This window comes from Bombus vosnesenskii, unplaced genomic scaffold (assembly GCF_011952255.1).
Source record: "Bombus vosnesenskii isolate JDL3184/JDL3185 unplaced genomic scaffold, Bvos_JDL3184-5_v1.1 scf7180000013304, whole genome shotgun sequence".
Taxonomy (NCBI): Eukaryota; Metazoa; Arthropoda; class Insecta; order Hymenoptera; family Apidae; genus Bombus; species Bombus vosnesenskii.
Window position 1 is genome coordinate 786,497 of NW_022882953.1, and position 17,807 is coordinate 804,303.

Consider the following 17,807-nt stretch of genomic DNA (forward strand, 5'->3'; position numbering starts at 1 on the left):
TAACATCCTCTGACTCACATTTAACATTACGCTTTGTGATTGGTTGATACGAATTCATAAAAAGATAAAAAAAATTCGCATACAGAGAAGCGAACTTAAAAGAACACGTGTGCACTTACTTGTAACAATATGGCGCCGCGCAGAGAATTTCGATCTAACCTCAATTCGACAAAAGTATCGAAGAAAAATACCAAGAATTGGTATGAAAATTACTTAGAATGGGGAAAATTAAGTTCCTTATTCACAGATCCCAGAAAATTGTTTTTAATTGGAAGACTGTTTATCATTTTGGAAATCATTCTGAACATATTGATTATCGAAAGGATACCATATACAGAAATCGACTGGAAAGCATATATGCAAGAAGTCGAGGGCTTTTTGAATGGAACGTTGGATTACTCGAAATTGAAAGGTGACACTGGACCATTAGTCTACCCTGCAGGATTTGTTTATATATTTTCTATATTGTACTTCATCACGGAACATGGAACAAAGATAAAAATAGCACAGTATTTCTTTGCAGTTCTTTATATTGTGCTACTCATATTAGTTTTTCGAATTTATACGAAAACTAAGAAAGTTCCTCCGTATGTTTTGATCATTATGTGTTGTACATCTTATAGAGTTCATTCTATATTTACCTTAAGACTTTTTAATGATCCAGTTGCAATGGTGTTGTTATTTGCTAGTCTGAATGCATTTCTAGATGACCAATGGTATTTAGGCAGTATTTTTTATAGTATGGCTGTGTCTGTAAAAATGAATATTTTGCTATTTGCACCAGCACTTCTCATAGCTTACATATGTAATTTAGGAATATTCAAGACAATAATACACTTACTTATATGTGCTTTAATTCAGTTAGTATTAGGTCTTCCTTTTTTACTTAATAATCCATTTGCATATATAAAAGGTGCTTTTAATCTTGGAAGGATTTTTGAGTTTAAATGGACAGTAAATTGGAGGTTTCTACCAGAACATATTTTTGTCCATTCATATTTTCATGTATCATTGTTAATGTTGCATATATTAACTTTAATTTACTGTGCATCAACATGGATAAAATATATGAAGTCGTATGCAAAATTAAAGTATATGGAAAAAAGCTTGCAACCTCAACTAAAAAAGAAAGAGAAAGTGGATATGTCTACGATGAGTCAATTATTTATTTTTCCAATGTTTGCTGCAAATTTTATTGGTGTGACTTTTAGTAGATCATTGCATTATCAATTTTACATATGGTATTATCATACATTGCCCTATATTGCATGGTGTACAGACTATAAGACTGTAATAAAATTAACAATTTTGGGCATAATAGAATTATGCTGGAACACTTATCCAAGCACAGTGTTTAGCAGCATTTCATTACATATATGTCATTTGATGTTGTTATTTGGTTTTATGAAACATAAATCTAAAACTGAGAAAGGAAAATAAATAATAAATGATTTTTGTATAATATATATGTCTACTTTTCCTTTTTTACCTTCCTGTGTATTCATCTCATTTTGGATTTGATTAGATATATCAGTTTGTAAGAAATACCCATATCCATAACATTTAAAGAATTATTTTTGTTTTTGTTTTTTGGTAAAAATATGACTAATATTATATTTTAAATAAAATTAAATTCTCGTACAAAATATACAAATATTGTAATTGTTAATTTCAAAAATATAAATATAAATATCTATAAGTAAAAATACTAAAAACATGACTTAATAGTTATACTTCTTTATACTTGACAAATTACTAAAATTAATCATAAATATTCAGATTTCTACAGTCTAAGCATTTATCTCGCAGTACTTTGTTGTTTATTTTGTATTTAAATGTTACATTGAAAAATCTAATTTTATCCAATAGAAACTTCTCATTTTGACTGAACAACAGAAACATGAGTTCTTTGACAGGGCAAAGTACTGTTCAGTAACAAATAGTAATATTCCTCCATACCTTTGTATGTACAATTAATTTATCAGGATATTAAATTTATCTACAAACTTTAAAGAAATATAAATCATATTCTTACTTTCATGGATATGTGTCATGTATCATATATTATATAAAATAAATATTTAACCTATTGTATGAAAGAAATTTCTGAAATAAATTTAAATCTTATAAATTATATATTGATTTAAAAGATATTAAAAGTAGAACAGCTATGAATTCGACAGGTATATATTTTATATATTTACATCTTACTTAATTTTATAAATATTTTGCAAATTTTGGAGTAGTATATATTGTATAATATTATGTTGTAGAAAAATATAAAGATTTGTTACCTATAAACAGTGTTTATAATGAAGATGATACTGTATTTAAATCTCAATTTGTTGGACTTGATGATAAACCTTACAATACAAAATGTGTTTTGTGCGATGAAAAATTCGTTCTTCCAAAAAATGAAAAAGAATTGTTGTCTCATTTATTTGAAAAACATCGTCTTGTAATAGGAGATGTTTGGAATATTGCTAGTTTAAAAAGGTTTACTATTGATTTATTTGAAATAATATATTTTATTGTCATTAAAAATTAAATATTCATAAAATAAAAAATTGGTATTGTTTTTAGCTATATACATTATTGGAGTGTGAAATTTAAGGAAGAGCCTTTAACTAAATTCTGTACAACAATGTTAATGGATTGCACCCCTGATGGAGAACCAAGTAAAAATGAAAAATATTATCTACTTTCTGATTGTATTTCAGAAGATAAAACTTTAAGACATGAAATACATCAAGCTAAACTGGTACATTATTAGTCTATAAAACTTTTATATGCATACATAAAATATTACAACATATGAGTTTTCATTGTTTTAAGGAATGGGTTTTATCAGAACAAGCAAGAGAAAGGAAAGATACAAACTTTAATCGTGGTTGCATGTTTTGTAGAACAGAATTTTCAGGTTTACGTATTACGTATATAAAGCACTTAGCCCAAAAACATAATTTATACCTTGGGAAACCAGATAATTTGGTATTCATAGATGAATTTTTAGATAAAATTCAAACAGCTATTGAAAAGTGAGATATACAAACATATATTAATTAAATAGATATTGCTTTGATATCAAATATTTTTCTTTCAGTTTGATATGCATATATTGTGAAAAATTGTTTAAAGATCGTACAGCTTTAAAGGAACATATGCGTAAGAAGTTACACAAAAGGATAAATCCAAATAATAAAGAGTATGATAAATTTTATATAAATAATTACTTGGAACCTGGAAAATCGTGGAGACATAAACAGGTATTTTGATAAATCCTTTAATAACAGTTTTGTTCATAAAAGATGTAAATACATAAATGCATAATTTTCTCTGTATCTAGAATACTCACACTGAAAATGATGTGGTAGGAGATCAAAGCAGTGAAAATGAGGATGAAGATACCTGGTCAGATTGGAATGATGAAGGCATTGGAATATCTTGTTTGTTTTGTACTTACAGTGATAAGCATTTCCATCATATTCTTACACATATGAAAGCAGAACATGATTTTGATTTTAAAATTGCATCAAAAGATTTAACATTTTATCAAAAAGTAAGATTAAACAAATAAGATTAAATTAAATAAGGTGTAAAAATTTAAATTGTTAAATTATTATTTTAAAACAGGTAAAAGTAGTTAATTATGTCAGAAGACAAATTCATTTAAAACAATGTGTCTTTTGTGAGATGAAAGTGGATACTGTTTTGGAACACATGAAGGAAGAAAATCATTTTAAGATACCTTCACAAAAAGTGTGGGATCAACCAGAGTTAGTACTTTACATAATATGAAATCATAATTTATTAGATTAATTAAAATTTTTACACATTAATAACACAAAATTTCAGGTATTATTTTCCTATGAATGAAAATGAATCCTTTTTATATAATTTGGATACAAGTAGTACTAGTGATGAAGAAAGTGATATTGAAAATGCTACAGAGACAATGTATGAAACACTTAAATAATAAAGACTTTCTGAAAAATATAAAAAGATATATTTTATTATTCACATTAGGATGAATTTGATAGTAATGTTAGTTGAGTATATGAATATTTTATGTCTTTTTGTAATAAATCATATTTTTTTTCAAACACGACAATAAATGGATTGATTTTATAAATAATAATTACAAGTATACAGTCGCAAATGATAAAATAAACTTCTCTCACTAGGTTCAAATGTAGTCTTCATTTTTTCTCGCTAATCTTGTACAACTTCAGTTGGGAAATGTTGTTGTAGCAATCTATTTTCATTGTAATGACACAGTGGCCACAACAGAACTTAAATTACAAATTAGATTTATTCATTATTTATATACCTTTATCACTTAGGTTCAATTACTATGTTAAATAATTTACTCAAGGAAAATTAAAATTAACTTTGCAATTATGCAAAATAAAGTCAAAAGAGGATTATCTGACAAATTTTATTTAAACTCTTGTAGAAATGATTGCATTCAAATTAAAGTAATAGGTATTATAAATACTATTGCTTTTCAGAAGGCACGATTATATGCAGAGAAATTATATCAACATTTGGCATTTAAGTTTTGCATGCCACAAATTATAGAAATGTTTCAAATGGAGTGGCATGAATACATACTTAAAATGAAAAGAGTAATAAACTGCCATTAGCCCACTTGTTAAAGTACGTTATAATATTAGTATATCAATTATAATTATATCTTTCTAGCAAATTGGAGGTGAAATGTGGTCATTAACACAAACTGTTGCTATTTTTATAAATAATAAATTCCTTGGTAATGATATACAATTCTTGCACTATATAAGTCAAGATTATATTTTTAGCTTACCTGTTGGTGTAGAATATTATGAAGATCTTGCTGCAGAACATTGCAAAAAATTTATGGAAAAATCTAAGGTAAATTATTCTTTGTTGTATAAATGATTTTATTTCTTCTTCTATATAGTAATCTAATAATATAAATTGTGCACTAATATGACATTGTTAAACTTTAGAGAAAATATGTTTATTTCACATTTTCTATAGATGATACACCTATTGGTTCATTCGTGTTTATGGTAAGAATTTGCACATAATTTAAAAAGCATAACAATCTTACAAAACTTTTAATATAAATGTTATATTAATTTAGCTATATTCTGATTTGTTGCCATTAACTTGTCAATATTTTTTAAATCTTTGCACTGGATATGATGAAGTAAAAGAATGTTACAAAGATGCTTATTATATAAATACATGTTTGCATCGTATAGTTAAAGATGGATGGCTCCAATGTGGAGGTATAGGAGGTATAATTCAATGTTATATCAATTAGTCTTTGGTTTAGTACTTTGAGTATTTTTCAAGTATTACCTACTGTCAGCTTTATTCTAAATATTTGCTTCTTGTAGGATTTGAACCATTTCAATCGGATAAAAATAATGCTGCTGATGTTACAATACCTGATGAATCTTATTGTGTTCCTCATGATCGTCGAGGAGTTCTTTCAATGACAAATGATGGCAAACATTGTAATGGATCACAATTTGTTGTATGTTTAAAACCAAATCCTTGGATGAATCATTTTTATGTTGCTTTTGGGTGAGTTAAATGTATTAATCTTAAGTATTTTTATATGATTAAAGCAGAATAAAATAAACATTTAAAACTTGTACAAAGACAACTTATAGATGGTGCTAAAACTTTAAAAATATTAGAAGATATTTCAACATATTATGAACATCCACTTAAAAAAATTGTAATTTCACAATGTGGAGAATATAGCTTTAATAATGAACTTAAGTTGGAGGCAGAATCAAGGATCTTCCTTGTTTGTATAATTGAAACCAGTTATATTTATAAATATATTTATATTGTATTGTACACTAATTTCCTATTGTCCTTATTTCAGAAACATCAACCACCAGCAAGTATAGAAGGAGAAGATGTAAGAATCACTGATACTGCATTTGATTTTTACTCTATTACACCATGGCTTGATAATATTGTGGATAGTATAGACATTCGCGATACTGAATCGCTTTTGTTGGCTAAACGGTATTTAAATGGTCTCTATTGTCTTTCAAGTGACTATGAACCAGGTGTTTAAAGATAAAGAGTTCTATGGAGTACTAGTATTACTATATATACATATGTATTTCCTTTGTAAACATAAATACTCAGTAGAAATTGTATGATTTTTTATAGGAATGGATATGCGTTTTTATGAAAAAATTCATCTAATTGGTATGGCAGAATATAATACGATAACTGCTAAACTTCACGATTTATTGTTGAATTTTCAACCAGATATAATGACTGAACAAGAAAAAATGAGATTTATCTCAGAAGTTTCTAAAATTATTTTAGCATACATTTTTCATCATGAGCATAATGAAGTAAGTTAAATGTTAAAATTTCAGTTTACTAATTACAACTTAATATTTGTAAATCTCATATCATATATACATAATTTATATAGTTTTGTCTACAACATATTTCATTTAATACTCATGCAACAATACATAAAATATTAGAAATTGCACATGAAATAGTATTAAAAACTATTAAAAAGGCTGCAAAGAAATCTATAATTTCTCGGGAATGTGGAACTGCGAAAATTGCAAAGTATGCCATTTAACTTTTTATTGAAGAAGAAATATCTTTTATGGAATTATTTTTATATTTTATAATTACAGGATATTTGAACTAAAACATGTCAATAATATATTAGTCTCAGAAGGTTGTATGTCACTAATAGAAGAAATATTAAATAAAGCTATATTGTGTTTATTAAAAACTGTTGAAATGCAAGAATAATAAAAATGTAATGAAGAAAATTATAATTTTGATAGATAAAAATGCCTCTTTTTATTATTTTTTTTTTTTTTGAAATTTATACACACACAACTCTTTTCATATCACGCAAGTTACAATATAGTATCCACAAATCTTAAATTTTATTTAAACATAACATAAAAATAATGTAAACAACCAGCATTTTAGAAAACAACATATTAAAAGTAAAGTATTTAAAATATTACTGTTTGATTTTAGTAAACAGTTTTTTTCCTCGACCTTTGGATGCAAGTTTTTTACTATTTGTGCCTGATTTTTCTTCAGCTGAAGAAAGTTTTTCATGAAATGCACTATATAACATTTCTGCTTCGGTTTTATTTTCAATCATTTCAATAAGTTCTTCCTAAAAGGAAAATAGCATTATTCAAATGTACTATTCTTTATATTATTCGAAAATCCAATACCTTATCTTAACAAAATTTAAATTACAGCACTTACCTTTGTAAGTTTATTAAGATGATCTAGTGATTGTCCTTTACCTAATATTAAATGTAAATTTTTGGAAGTAACCCCAGGTAATTTTGAAACAAAATCTTGAATACGAGGATTATATTTCTCTGCTAATATTTCTTTGTTTTCTTCAATTCCAACTTGCGCAACTTTCTCTGCATTTGGTTGATCTTTTCCTTGCTATAAATTTATATATGATAAATTAGTAATATGAATGGTATCAATTTAGCATACTACTATTTCTATGTATTTTGAGTCTATAAACTCTTATAAATTATAATTTTATTTTATTACCTTCAGTTCTTCAAATAATTGTGCTGTTGCATGAGGTCCAGGTGACCATACAAGTTTCAAACGAGGAAAATGTAAAGTTAAAAGTTGAAGTTTTGAAGTGATAAACATATTTTGAACATCCTTGCTAGCATAATAATATCCCTATAATTAAGAATTTTGCCTTTTAATGAATTTAAAAATTTAAGTAACTGCTAGTAATTTTGCAGTATATATAAAACATATATATGTACTTGAAAACAGAATGGTTTATTTGGATCAAATTCTATTAGAAGCATTGGTTTGCTGTAATGTCTTGTCATAGCAATAGCTTGATTGTATAATCTCCCACTATTTAAAGAACCAATTAAATCAGAAATACTCTTCCTTTCAACGCAAATATCTGGTGATAAAATGTAATCTCCCACCTATAAACATAATTATAATATAAATACCTTTTGCCTTTAAATCATTTAAAATTTTTAATTCCTTTATACCTGTAATGTTATAGGTTCAACTTTCATGCCTCGTGTATAAAGTATAGCAGGTAGTTCACTTCTGAATTCTCTCATGTCAACTATGACAGTATTAGGAATTTCAGATATTTTCGATAAACCACCTTTACGTGTACTCAATTCACCATCTGCATTCGATTGTATTGCAAGATTTAAACAATCTTCAGATTTTCCGTCTTGGTCTTCAGGAATAACCATTGTCTGACATAAAAATATACTTTGTTATAATTCATATATATGTAAAGATTCATTTGAAATACAATAACATACAGTTTTAGCATTAATCAATAGATGAAATGCTTCTTTTTCTCGTCTTAAAGATGTAAGGTATTCTTGTTCTTCCACTGAGCTCTCATAGATTAAGAAATATACTTTTAAATCTATCGATGGATTATTATTTTGATAAACCTATATAAAAAATATATCTACTTGAGTTATAATGATACTTCATTAATAAATTAGAAAAAGTTGTTTTATTAATTTCACACATACTTCAATTTGTCGTACAGCAGACATGTCCGCTACGTACATAATGATATTATTTGGTGTATGTTCTGTTAAAGCGCGTTGCAATGCCATTGGATCACCGTGTTTTTTCAAACACTGTATCAAAACAATAGGTGTGTTTGTATTTATGTTAGTTAAATCCAGATCAGCAATCTACAAAAATAGTTCATATAGAATTCTTTTAATTTCATACATTACACAGTACAATAGATTCTAGTTTTACTTGTGAGCAATCTTCAAATAAAGTCTGTTGTTTGTTATCTTCAGCTGTTGAATCAGATTGATTTTCTTCTTTGACTTTTTGAGATAATGTTAATACATAAGCATCTTGTTCTTCCTCTGTACTATGTTCATTATTTTCTGCAGATGTAGATTTTTCTTCTGCATTCTTTCCACTATTGAAGTAAATGAAGCAATAAAATGTATATCTTAAGTATATATATGCTTTTAAATAAAAGATTATATTTTTAATTTGTTACATACGTTGTTTTTGTTATTTCTTTATGAGAAAGTTTCTTTACTGCTTCATACAGTAAATATTTATTGGCACCCATAGTTAAATAATTTCTTAACTGATAACAAATATTTCGATCATGTACCAAAATAAGAACCTTTTCAGGATTTTTGTTATTTTTGTTCTTTTTATTGTCATTCTCAATTTCAAGTAATACTTCCGTTAATGCTGTCCATTTTGGAGTAGCTTCAGGTTTTATTTCTATATAAAAATGATATGTACATTATCAAATTACGAAACCAATAAGGTAAATTATTTTTTAAAATAGAAATCTGTGCAAACAAGTTTACCATTTTTTTCGTTATAAATTCTGTCTTTTGCATTTTTAAATAAAGCATCTACAGAATCTGACATTAACCAGCCACTATTTTTTACAGCATATTCCATTGTGCGTAAGCGATTTAACATAGCATAAAACGATACACAATCTTCATATGTTGAACATCTAAATTATAAATTTTTATATTTTTCTGTAGGAAATAAATTTTATTTATTTCATTGCTTTTTGAATACTTACGCGAGAAGATCACGTAACATTTTTAAATCAGATAATAATTGTTTAGAAGTAGAACTAAGTTGATGCCACATAGGATCTAATTGTGATTGTAATTGTTTATGAAACTTTTTAGCTATTGCATTTTCAACAGTTAAATCATCTAAATCCAACTGTAAAAAAGTAAAAAGAAAAAAGAGATAGACGGATTTTAGCTTTTATATAATCTAATAAATTATTAAGACTTCATACCTACATATTTATTAAGCCTTTTTAGTTCTTTTATTATATAATTCATTATATCAAGTAAAGAAGTTTGAATGTTTAACATTTTTGGTGTAATTTTTATGTGTAATTCGATAACATCTGGCTAAAAAAATTGTTTAATGAACTTTTTACGCTAAAATTCGTGATATATCTTAATATTAATAACTATATAATATTATTACCTTATTTTTTTCTAAACTATTATTTACAAGTGTATGAAAACGCGGCCATAAAAACAATTTTTTAACAAATAATGCTTTCATTACTCGTTCTACTTGCATAAATCCAACAGTAAATGCCAATGCCGAATTAGTGAAAGCTTTAATAAAACCAGTCTACAAAAATTTATTAAATTAAGAATAATACTTTATATTATGTAACAGGGACTCATATCCTTTCTAAATACCTACTTTATTGTGTTGCCTATATAAACGAAGAGCGAATGCTTCTTGATATGAATTTAATATATTATGTGCTCTGTATACAAGAATTCCAGTAATTAAATTTAATGGAACTCTTTTTTTTATGAAATCTACTATAAGAATTCGACCTGACATAAATAGCACACCACCTTCCAAATACAGTCCTTCTCTATAATTATTAAAAAATAACAAAGTGAAAATATTAAACGGGATTTTTGGTTCAAAAAGTTGCTATTGTGATGCAAACCTTTCATCAGAGGTATATTCGGAAGATACAATACGGGGTAATTGATTGAGTCCTTGACTTTTTAAAAAATCAATAAAATATTGTTCATCGTGATTTGTAGTCCCTAAAACTATAACTAAATTTCCAGGATCTATGTATGCTCTTAATATATTTGCAAATACAGTTTCTAAGCCAAGTCCTCTAAAAAGTTATAATATAAATAAGTCAGAATCAACTGAGAAACAAAATAAGTGAAATATATTTTATATAATACAGAAGTAAATACAATAATTACTTTGCCGTAATAACCAAACCATCTTCATGGAGTATTTCCAAAAATATTTGATTCTCGTACTCCAACATGATTAATTAAGGAAACTCATGCAATGTATTACAACACATCAAAACAATATATGAAAAAGAAAATCTAACAAATACCAGATAATGGATGATGAGATTGATGGCTTTTGTTCCTAAAATAATAATACTTACAATTACTTATATGAAATATGCATGTATTATGCACTTTAGATATTTCTGTATTTTAATATATACCTCATTATGAATATTTAAATTTCTTTTAAATGATATATTTTCTGTATCTGTTGTTTCATACACTAAAAGAATATATTTACTACTTTCATGTGATGGATGTCCATATATTCCTATACTAACTGGTCTTTTAAAGCTGAAAAAAGATATATTTACTACAATTTATATATTTATTTGTTTATACAAAATTATATTTAATATACCTATCAGGAATAACAATAACATCATCCCCACATGTAGCAGATTGAAGACAATACTGATCTGGTTCGTATGTCGGTTTTGTTATTATTTGCGAAGCATATAAATCTGTATCTCCAACCCTATGAAATATATATATATATGTAAAAACAACATATGTATGTAAATTAATAATTAATATAACATCATCTTAATAACTTACTTACTCAGATATTAACACTATTCTAACAAAACCATCGTAAGCTAAATTATAATATTTGTATGAACCTCCTGCAACTTCATCAGTTACATAATGTAATAATTTATCTGTAGATGCTAACACATAGGATATCTGTGAAAATAAGTTCTATTATTTTAGGTTTGTACAATAATCCAAGAATTTCAAATCATAAGTATATAAAAAATGTCTTTACCAAAACAAGAAATATAAATATATTCTTCATAGTATAATGAATGTTAACATGTTCAACATGCAATAATCATAAATTTGTTGCTATAATCCTTAAAAATCTCACTATAATAACAATAATACCCAATTAACCTTCTTTGCACGCAATTCATATGTAAAGTGTTTCTGGTAAAGTTAAAATGGAACATTAATTAATAAAACTGTAACTATTATGTTATCAATTAAAGCTAATATATCTTATGAATATTTAATAAATATATAAAATTTGTATTAAAAAGTTATATTCTTACAATAAAATATTTTGCACCAATCTTTCGAGCTATGTACGTTTGTGTTCGAAAAAAATATTCGAGGTTACATGTTTAAATTAAAAGTAACAATTCATCCTATATATTATTTCTTGCAGGAATAACATGTAGGATCTTTGTAAATAAATTACAGAATGTTGAAATTATAACAATTATAAAAAGTTCATTTATATTATATATCGTTTATTTTATACGTAGTATGTATTTTGATTCAAATTTGATAAACGCATTATTTGAATAAAGTTTGGCAGATGTCGCATTAAATATATTTATACATTATACATGTACATACACATATATAAATTAATAACATAATAAATTAAGGCTTAAATAACAAGATATGTACTTATGTATGCCAATAATTATATTGTATGGCATATAATCATATTGCAAACGCTAAGAATAATAAAAGCAAATAAGTGGTTACAAGATATATATATTTATATACATATTATACATTAACAAAACTGATGAAGACCATGATAGGTAATAATTAGAAAACTTCTGACTACTTTTAAAATAAATATTTAAAATACAGTGTAATTTAATTGTGAATAAAGTCAATAATCTTTCAAATATCACTGTAGAAAAATTAGAGCAATTATACATATATATGTATGTATATGTATGTACATACTTTATGAATTCATACAAATTTAATTTACAAATTATGTATTATGTTCTAGTCTCATATTTATTTATTTAATTGCAAAAATTATTTTTACAAGGATATAGTATTGTTCACATAATCTATGACGATGATTAACAAGTATCAAAGCTCTTGTTTATAGGCCCCTTGTTGCTCGCACCTAACACTTCGTAACCAAGTACGATATCCGGTGCATCACTATTACGAAAAGAGGTATAATAATAATTACTTAGTAGGAATTATTTGTAATAATTAGATGCTATACATATATGTTGGAAATAATTTTTCATGAAAATGTTAAAAAATGTTTAGTAAAATTATTCTTATTCCTAAAATTATTTGAAATAAAAGTGACAATTAATGAAACATTATTTTGTTATTGCATCAATCGAAAAATCAAGCAAATGAAACAAATGCAATAATAATCCCAATTATCTTTAATTTCGTGATCAGATCTAGCAACTTGCACTATATCTTTATAGTGCAGAAACTAAATGTTGTATATTTTCTATTACGCAAATAGCGTGTTATCAGGAGGCATTAGAAGGTCGTCATCGTATTCATGTTCTTCGACACCAATGGTAGTCTAACACTGGTCCGTCGAATTGCATGGCGGTTACCTCGATTCAACCAGTGCAATAGGATCGGTCGGTATAATACACACTTTTTCCTACATCGATATAAGCTACCAGACCGGTAACAGTCTCTCCTTCTCGCGGGGTGTAAACAGGGCCTATGACGAGTCTGCAAGTGGAAGAAAGAGGGGGCGAGCGGTAGCGCGGGTGAGAGTGTCGACTAAGGACTCCTGGGTAGTGATGTGTGCGACGCCTTATTAGCGATGGGAGCAATACCCTCTTGATCCGTTTTCGATACTCTAACAAACGACTTAAGATCAATTATGAATACCGCCGATAACACTTTAGGAAGCCTTCGTATTTGGATGAGTCATTTCAGAAGGTATTGTCTTATTATTTTTTAATTATTTCAACAGCAATAAATAAGTTTTTCAGAAGACAAACTGGTCAACTGCACTTTTTATTTATTTCTTAATTTCATTACAAAAGTACTCATGAGGACGACATAAATAATAATAAACTTTAAGGTAAATTTAAAAGATAGTACTTGTAACATTATCACTTCCCTGAACTTTCCAATTTATGGAGTTGACCAGCGTACTTCTATATATGTACGTATGTTTATTATTCTCCTTCAGATTACAAAGGTTATACAATTCAGTATAAACGAAAGGAGGCGTTTACGTATTTCTAAATAGTTTAAATATGTATATACTTACATATATTTCTATAGTTTTATTACTAGACTACGGATATTTATGCAGATTCGCATTTTTATAAATATATAATTTCAAAAATAGAATCTATATGCATTAATACAGCTACAAATTTCCTATAAATGTAAAAAAACCCGCATTTTATTTATTACTAATTTAATTCCAATCTTTCTTACAAACATCTTCACTTATTTTAATCGCAAATATCCACATTTAATCGCTACACATTAACTATTATAAACGTTCGAGAATTGTATTTAATGTGATTAAAAACGTTACAATGAAATATAATTTACGAACAAGTGCGTACCATTAATATAATTACAATACATTCTGTCCATATTTCAGATTTCTCAAAGATTCATTTATCGAATGAGTGGGGAATTAGAAATTCCTGGTGAATCGATCCTATCACTAGGGAGTATGCATGTGTGTACGAATGAGAAGACTTAAGGGACGATACGGCGGTGAATCGAGCCTAAGGGTCGTAGAGTGGGGAAAAGAGGGAAGGGAGAATGGTGGAGGGTCAAAAAATGTGTAGGTGCGCGCGCAGCTGCTTTGTCTCTGTTGTCGCGATCTGGTGGGGGGATGGCCGGACCACGAGGGGCCACAGGGGTCCGTGAGCGGACCATGGCGGACCAAACGCGACTGCATCCTTTCAGTCGGCCGCTGAACCCGCGCGCCGTGCGGTTGTTCGTGTGTGTATTGCACTTGACTTCGATTCATCGCGTATCGTTCTTTTTTTATTCTCCACTGCGGGACTACGCGTGTGAGGTTTTTCTATTCGCCGGCTATCCATCCGTACCTGCGAAGGTAACAAAGACCGAGGGAAACGGCAAGGCTATAATCCAGAGGAATCTTTCCTGACCAAACCAGGACCACGACACACGCTCACGGATTTTTTGGAGTACGTCTTTAGATTGTTTTCGTGCGCGGGCGTAACGCCGACGTGAAGTTCTTCTGCATGGTAAGTAACACACAAATGTATTTTATCTTAAAAAATTGTCGCGTATGCTCTGTTCCTTGTACCGTTTCTAAAGTGTCGCGAACGTGGATTCTTATCTTCGAAGAATCATATATCGCCTTTCTTATATCGATGTGAATATGCAGATTTTCATTCTTTCAATAAAAAAATGGATTAAATATCTCTTTCTTTTGTACTGAAGTATATAAATTAATATCGAAACTATCGATGACTCATATAATAAGAGAAAATGAAAGGTATATGAGAAAATAGTGTAAAGGAAAGGAAAAGCTTTTATCAAAAGTGCATCGTTGTAAATCTACGTAATTACCATGAAAAATTTATCATTTTGATTACTTTGATAATTCTAATATTAAGTCAATAAATGTAATATAACAAATATAATGTCCCATCTTGTGATTTTAAGCATTAAAGAATTGTACATTCGATTGTGAATTTCTATAATCTGTCGAAATGACATATTCATAATTGGCATAAGAGAGGCACTATGGTCCTTGCCTGCAATTCTTTCTTGTCGTTCCGCGGAAGGATATTTCGTTAGACAATCTAATTTAGTTAAGATGCTACTAACGAACTTGTTCGAAAGAAAGAGAACAAACATTGGGCAAGGTTTTCACACGTGTATGCAATGTAAAATGTATGTAGCTTCGAGATACGGTGAAGTGATGTAATGAAGAGGAAGATAGATGAACGCGAGGTAGGTTAGGTTTTCGTTTCTGTGGTTGAAAAACATTTCGCCGCGAAACCGCCACATGTGTTTCCGGTTTCGTGAATTTGTCGCAAGAATGCGACACACGTCAAAAACCAACGGAAGTAACATACTGTTAAAAAACAGGATATCGTATAATACTTTCTTTGTTTCATTTTCTGTTCTGTTTATCGCTCGTTGATTATGATAAACACAGATAAAAATATATTTTATAGAAATAAAATCAAAGGCGGTTCGAGTATATGTTAGATTAGGGTATATGAAATGTTTTTCCAAATAACCGCACAGTTTGAAATTGAAACATCATATAATCAGAATAACGTCCATATTGATTCTAGCCTCAGCTAGCTTCATTATTTAAAATCTATAAGAATTATTATCAACTGTAGAATATAAAAATTATCGAAATAAGATTAGAATATCTTTTAGAATAATTTATGCATTTCTCGATTGATAAATTTATATTTCTAGTAACTTACATTGCACTTTTCCAAAATTCGATCTGGTATAAAAAGTCACATAAATATCCTGATTATTCATGAGATCCAATAATAATGTTTCGATATTTCTGTCATAAATCTTTTTAACACTCGAAATGCGTAATTTGTAATAAATTTCTATTTTAATATGGCGATGTTGGTCTGCCTAACTAAGACTAAGAGAACATTTCATGTGCCTCAATCTAATAATTAAAAGCATGCCTCCAAAAGGACGCTAACTAAACCGTAATTCTATATAATTTACTAACGATAAAGGTAAAAGAGAAAAATTATACCCATAATCACTCTTCATGAGACGAGATACAAGCTAAAATGCTAAACGATGTTTGAAACTAAGGTGCGTACTTAATAATAAGGATTCTGTTTTTGTTGTTCTTATGCGTGTATGAATATTGTCGTACGTACATATGTATATTTGAGAGGCGAACGTACAATTGGTACGCTTGCCTGTGTGTATAACACTGGTAGTGCTTTCAGCAACGTAGAGTACGAAATTGTACGTAATTATACCATGTAATCGTAAAGTACTTGGTGTGGTATTCGTGGTGCGTTATAAATACAACGAGTATCTGCTACTGTTTCTTCATTCGCTTAGTCATATTTCTCTTTGTACTCGACAAAAATTATAAAGAAAAAAAGTATACTATCTTTTGTGTCGAGGGATATAAAGCGGAGGTATAATTCGAAGCTTGAATAATATTACATATTGTTGTAATTTCAACTACCAAAGCGTAATAATGTCGTATTGTTATTGACTAGGTATTAATATAATCGTGCAAAAGGACCCGAATAACAAAGGATAAATAAATTTTATATCGATAATATCAACTAAGAATCAAAATAATAGGTATCTATTATGGTAATAAAAATAGTTAAGATTTATTTTAGAAAAGTTTTAAATTACAAAAATTATTATTGAAATTGGTGAGAGATTTCTACGATTATCGATGGACAGTTGTTTTATGTCTTCATTTATTTCGCGTTTTATCGCGGGAGAAAATGATGGTTGTGGCAAGTTTTCAGGAAGCAATTCTCGTTAGTAGAGAATTTAAAATGACTATATTCGATTATGTTCCGTACCGGTATCTTGCTAATTTCGTAGCGTAATCAAGTGAACAGAAAACGTTTCAATAAGTGTGCTCGTACAGAACGAGTGGTGTGTACCGGGACAGACACAATTGTATACGTTGGACGTGAGAAACGAGTTTTATCGCGGTTTGTTTGTTTTTTCTTTTTTTTCAAGTCGTGGCAGAAATTCGAAAATCGATCAAAAAAAGCGATAAACAGTATTTTAAGTTTTTATCTGTTCGAAAACAGCATTCATAATGGGATAATTGCATACCTTTTAAATGGGACCTTTTTTGCAAGTCATTATTTGGAAAAATTAAAAGGTTTTATTCTTTGTAATTAATTAAAATCCTCCTTACTATTTGTAATTAATTACAATTCTCCTTACTATCTAAAAAGATTAAAATCTTGTTTAAAAATTTAAATACATATGTAATAAACATTTTAAAAACAAAATATTAGAGAAACAGTAGATATTATGAATTTTGTATGACAATATATTTACTAGAAAGTTTCCATTATATTGAGCAAGATTTCTATTTTAAAGTAATTGTTAATTCATCGCTTAAAAGATGTGCAGTTTAAAGAAAATAATTATTTATTTTTTATTTATTTAATTATTTATTTAACGAAGAACATA

At 27.9% G+C, this 17,807-nt stretch overlaps 5 protein-coding genes across 8 annotated transcripts in view; 4 read left to right on the forward strand and 1 right to left on the reverse strand.

The window, feature by feature from the left end:
* Window positions 1-45: 45 nt before the first annotated feature.
* Window positions 46-1,464, forward strand: LOC117234340 (lethal(2)neighbour of Tid protein). Its single transcript, XM_033495445.1, has one exon. It carries the CDS (start codon window positions 130-132, stop codon window positions 1,438-1,440), a length of 1,311 nt encoding a protein of 436 aa, XP_033351336.1. The 5' UTR covers window positions 46-129; the 3' UTR covers window positions 1,441-1,464.
* Window positions 1,465-1,851: 387 nt separating this feature from the next.
* On the forward strand, window positions 1,852-4,108 carry LOC117234341 (zinc finger protein 277). The gene is made up of 8 exons (XM_033495446.1): window positions 1,852-2,183; window positions 2,274-2,496; window positions 2,584-2,761; window positions 2,836-3,038; window positions 3,104-3,266; window positions 3,347-3,559; window positions 3,634-3,776; window positions 3,856-4,108. Exons 1-8 carry the CDS (start codon window positions 2,171-2,173, stop codon window positions 3,974-3,976), a joined length of 1,257 nt encoding a protein of 418 aa, XP_033351337.1. The 5' UTR covers window positions 1,852-2,170; the 3' UTR covers window positions 3,977-4,108.
* A 130-nt stretch (window positions 4,109-4,238) lies between these two features.
* On the forward strand, window positions 4,239-6,801 carry LOC117234339 (peptidyl-prolyl cis-trans isomerase D-like). 3 transcript variants are annotated; one of them, XM_033495442.1, is made up of 9 exons: window positions 4,239-4,893; window positions 4,992-5,054; window positions 5,129-5,285; window positions 5,388-5,577; window positions 5,656-5,806; window positions 5,888-6,077; window positions 6,184-6,374; window positions 6,458-6,603; window positions 6,675-6,801. In XM_033495442.1, the coding sequence occupies exons 1-9, from the start codon at window positions 4,720-4,722 to the stop codon at window positions 6,793-6,795; spliced, it is 1,383 nt and encodes a 460-aa protein (XP_033351333.1). In that variant the 5' UTR covers window positions 4,239-4,719; the 3' UTR covers window positions 6,796-6,801. The 3 variants fall into 3 exon arrangements, with proteins under 3 accessions (XP_033351333.1, XP_033351334.1, XP_033351335.1); XM_033495443.1 differs by having other exon boundaries at window positions 5,129-5,276; XM_033495444.1 differs by having other exon boundaries at window positions 4,802-4,893; window positions 5,023-5,054.
* LOC117234336 (DNA repair endonuclease XPF) lies at window positions 6,745-11,569 on the reverse strand. The gene is made up of 19 exons (XM_033495436.1): window positions 11,455-11,569; window positions 11,254-11,370; window positions 11,054-11,186; window positions 10,794-10,971; window positions 10,520-10,699; window positions 10,261-10,441; window positions 10,033-10,185; window positions 9,840-9,953; window positions 9,608-9,756; window positions 9,381-9,535; window positions 9,060-9,291; window positions 8,800-8,971; window positions 8,562-8,729; window positions 8,340-8,477; window positions 8,052-8,270; window positions 7,809-7,982; window positions 7,579-7,719; window positions 7,273-7,464; window positions 6,745-7,177 (listed from the first exon to the last, which is right to left on the reverse strand). The coding sequence occupies exons 4-19, from the start codon at window positions 10,859-10,861 to the stop codon at window positions 7,016-7,018; spliced, it is 2,598 nt and encodes an 865-aa protein (XP_033351327.1). The 5' UTR covers window positions 10,862-10,971; window positions 11,054-11,186; window positions 11,254-11,370; window positions 11,455-11,569; the 3' UTR covers window positions 6,745-7,015.
* A 2,906-nt stretch (window positions 11,570-14,475) lies between these two features.
* Window positions 14,476-17,807, forward strand: part of LOC117234290 (probable serine/threonine-protein kinase dyrk2) — a 266,454-nt gene continuing 263,122 nt past the window's right edge. For both annotated transcript variants that reach the window (XM_033495354.1, XM_033495355.1), the window contains exon 1: window positions 14,476-14,872. The gene's annotated coding sequence lies outside the window, so the exon portion shown is untranslated. The remainder of the gene's footprint in view (window positions 14,873-17,807) is intronic.

Excerpts from the sequence above, each read along its gene's own strand:
- LOC117234340 (XM_033495445.1), top strand. The coding sequence starts at position 130 with ATGGCGCCGCGCAGAGAATTTCGATCTAACCTCAATTCGACAAAAGTA.
- LOC117234341 (XM_033495446.1), top strand. Across the intron at positions 2,762-2,835 it reads AAATACATCAAGCTAAACTG|GAATGGGTTTTATCAGAACA; the intron begins GTACATTATTAG and ends CATTGTTTTAAG. Across the intron at positions 3,777-3,855 it reads AAAGTGTGGGATCAACCAGA|GTATTATTTTCCTATGAATG; the intron begins GTTAGTACTTTA and ends ACAAAATTTCAG.
- LOC117234339 (XM_033495442.1), top strand. The coding sequence starts at position 4,720 with ATGTGGTCATTAACACAAACTGTTGCTATTTTTATAAATAATAAATTC. Across the intron at positions 5,055-5,128 it reads TTGGTTCATTCGTGTTTATG|CTATATTCTGATTTGTTGCC; the intron begins GTAAGAATTTGC and ends ATATTAATTTAG. Across the intron at positions 5,286-5,387 it reads CCAATGTGGAGGTATAGGAG|GATTTGAACCATTTCAATCG; the intron begins GTATAATTCAAT and ends TGCTTCTTGTAG.
- LOC117234336 (XM_033495436.1), bottom strand. The coding sequence starts at position 10,861 with ATGTTGGAGTACGAGAATCAAATATTTTTGGAAATACTCCATGAAGAT. Across the intron at positions 9,954-10,032 it reads ATAGTTTAGAAAAAAATAAG|CCAGATGTTATCGAATTACA; the intron begins GTAATAATATTA and ends CAATTTTTTTAG. Across the intron at positions 7,983-8,051 it reads TTGAACCTATAACATTACAG|GTGGGAGATTACATTTTATC; the intron begins GTATAAAGGAAT and ends TTATGTTTATAG.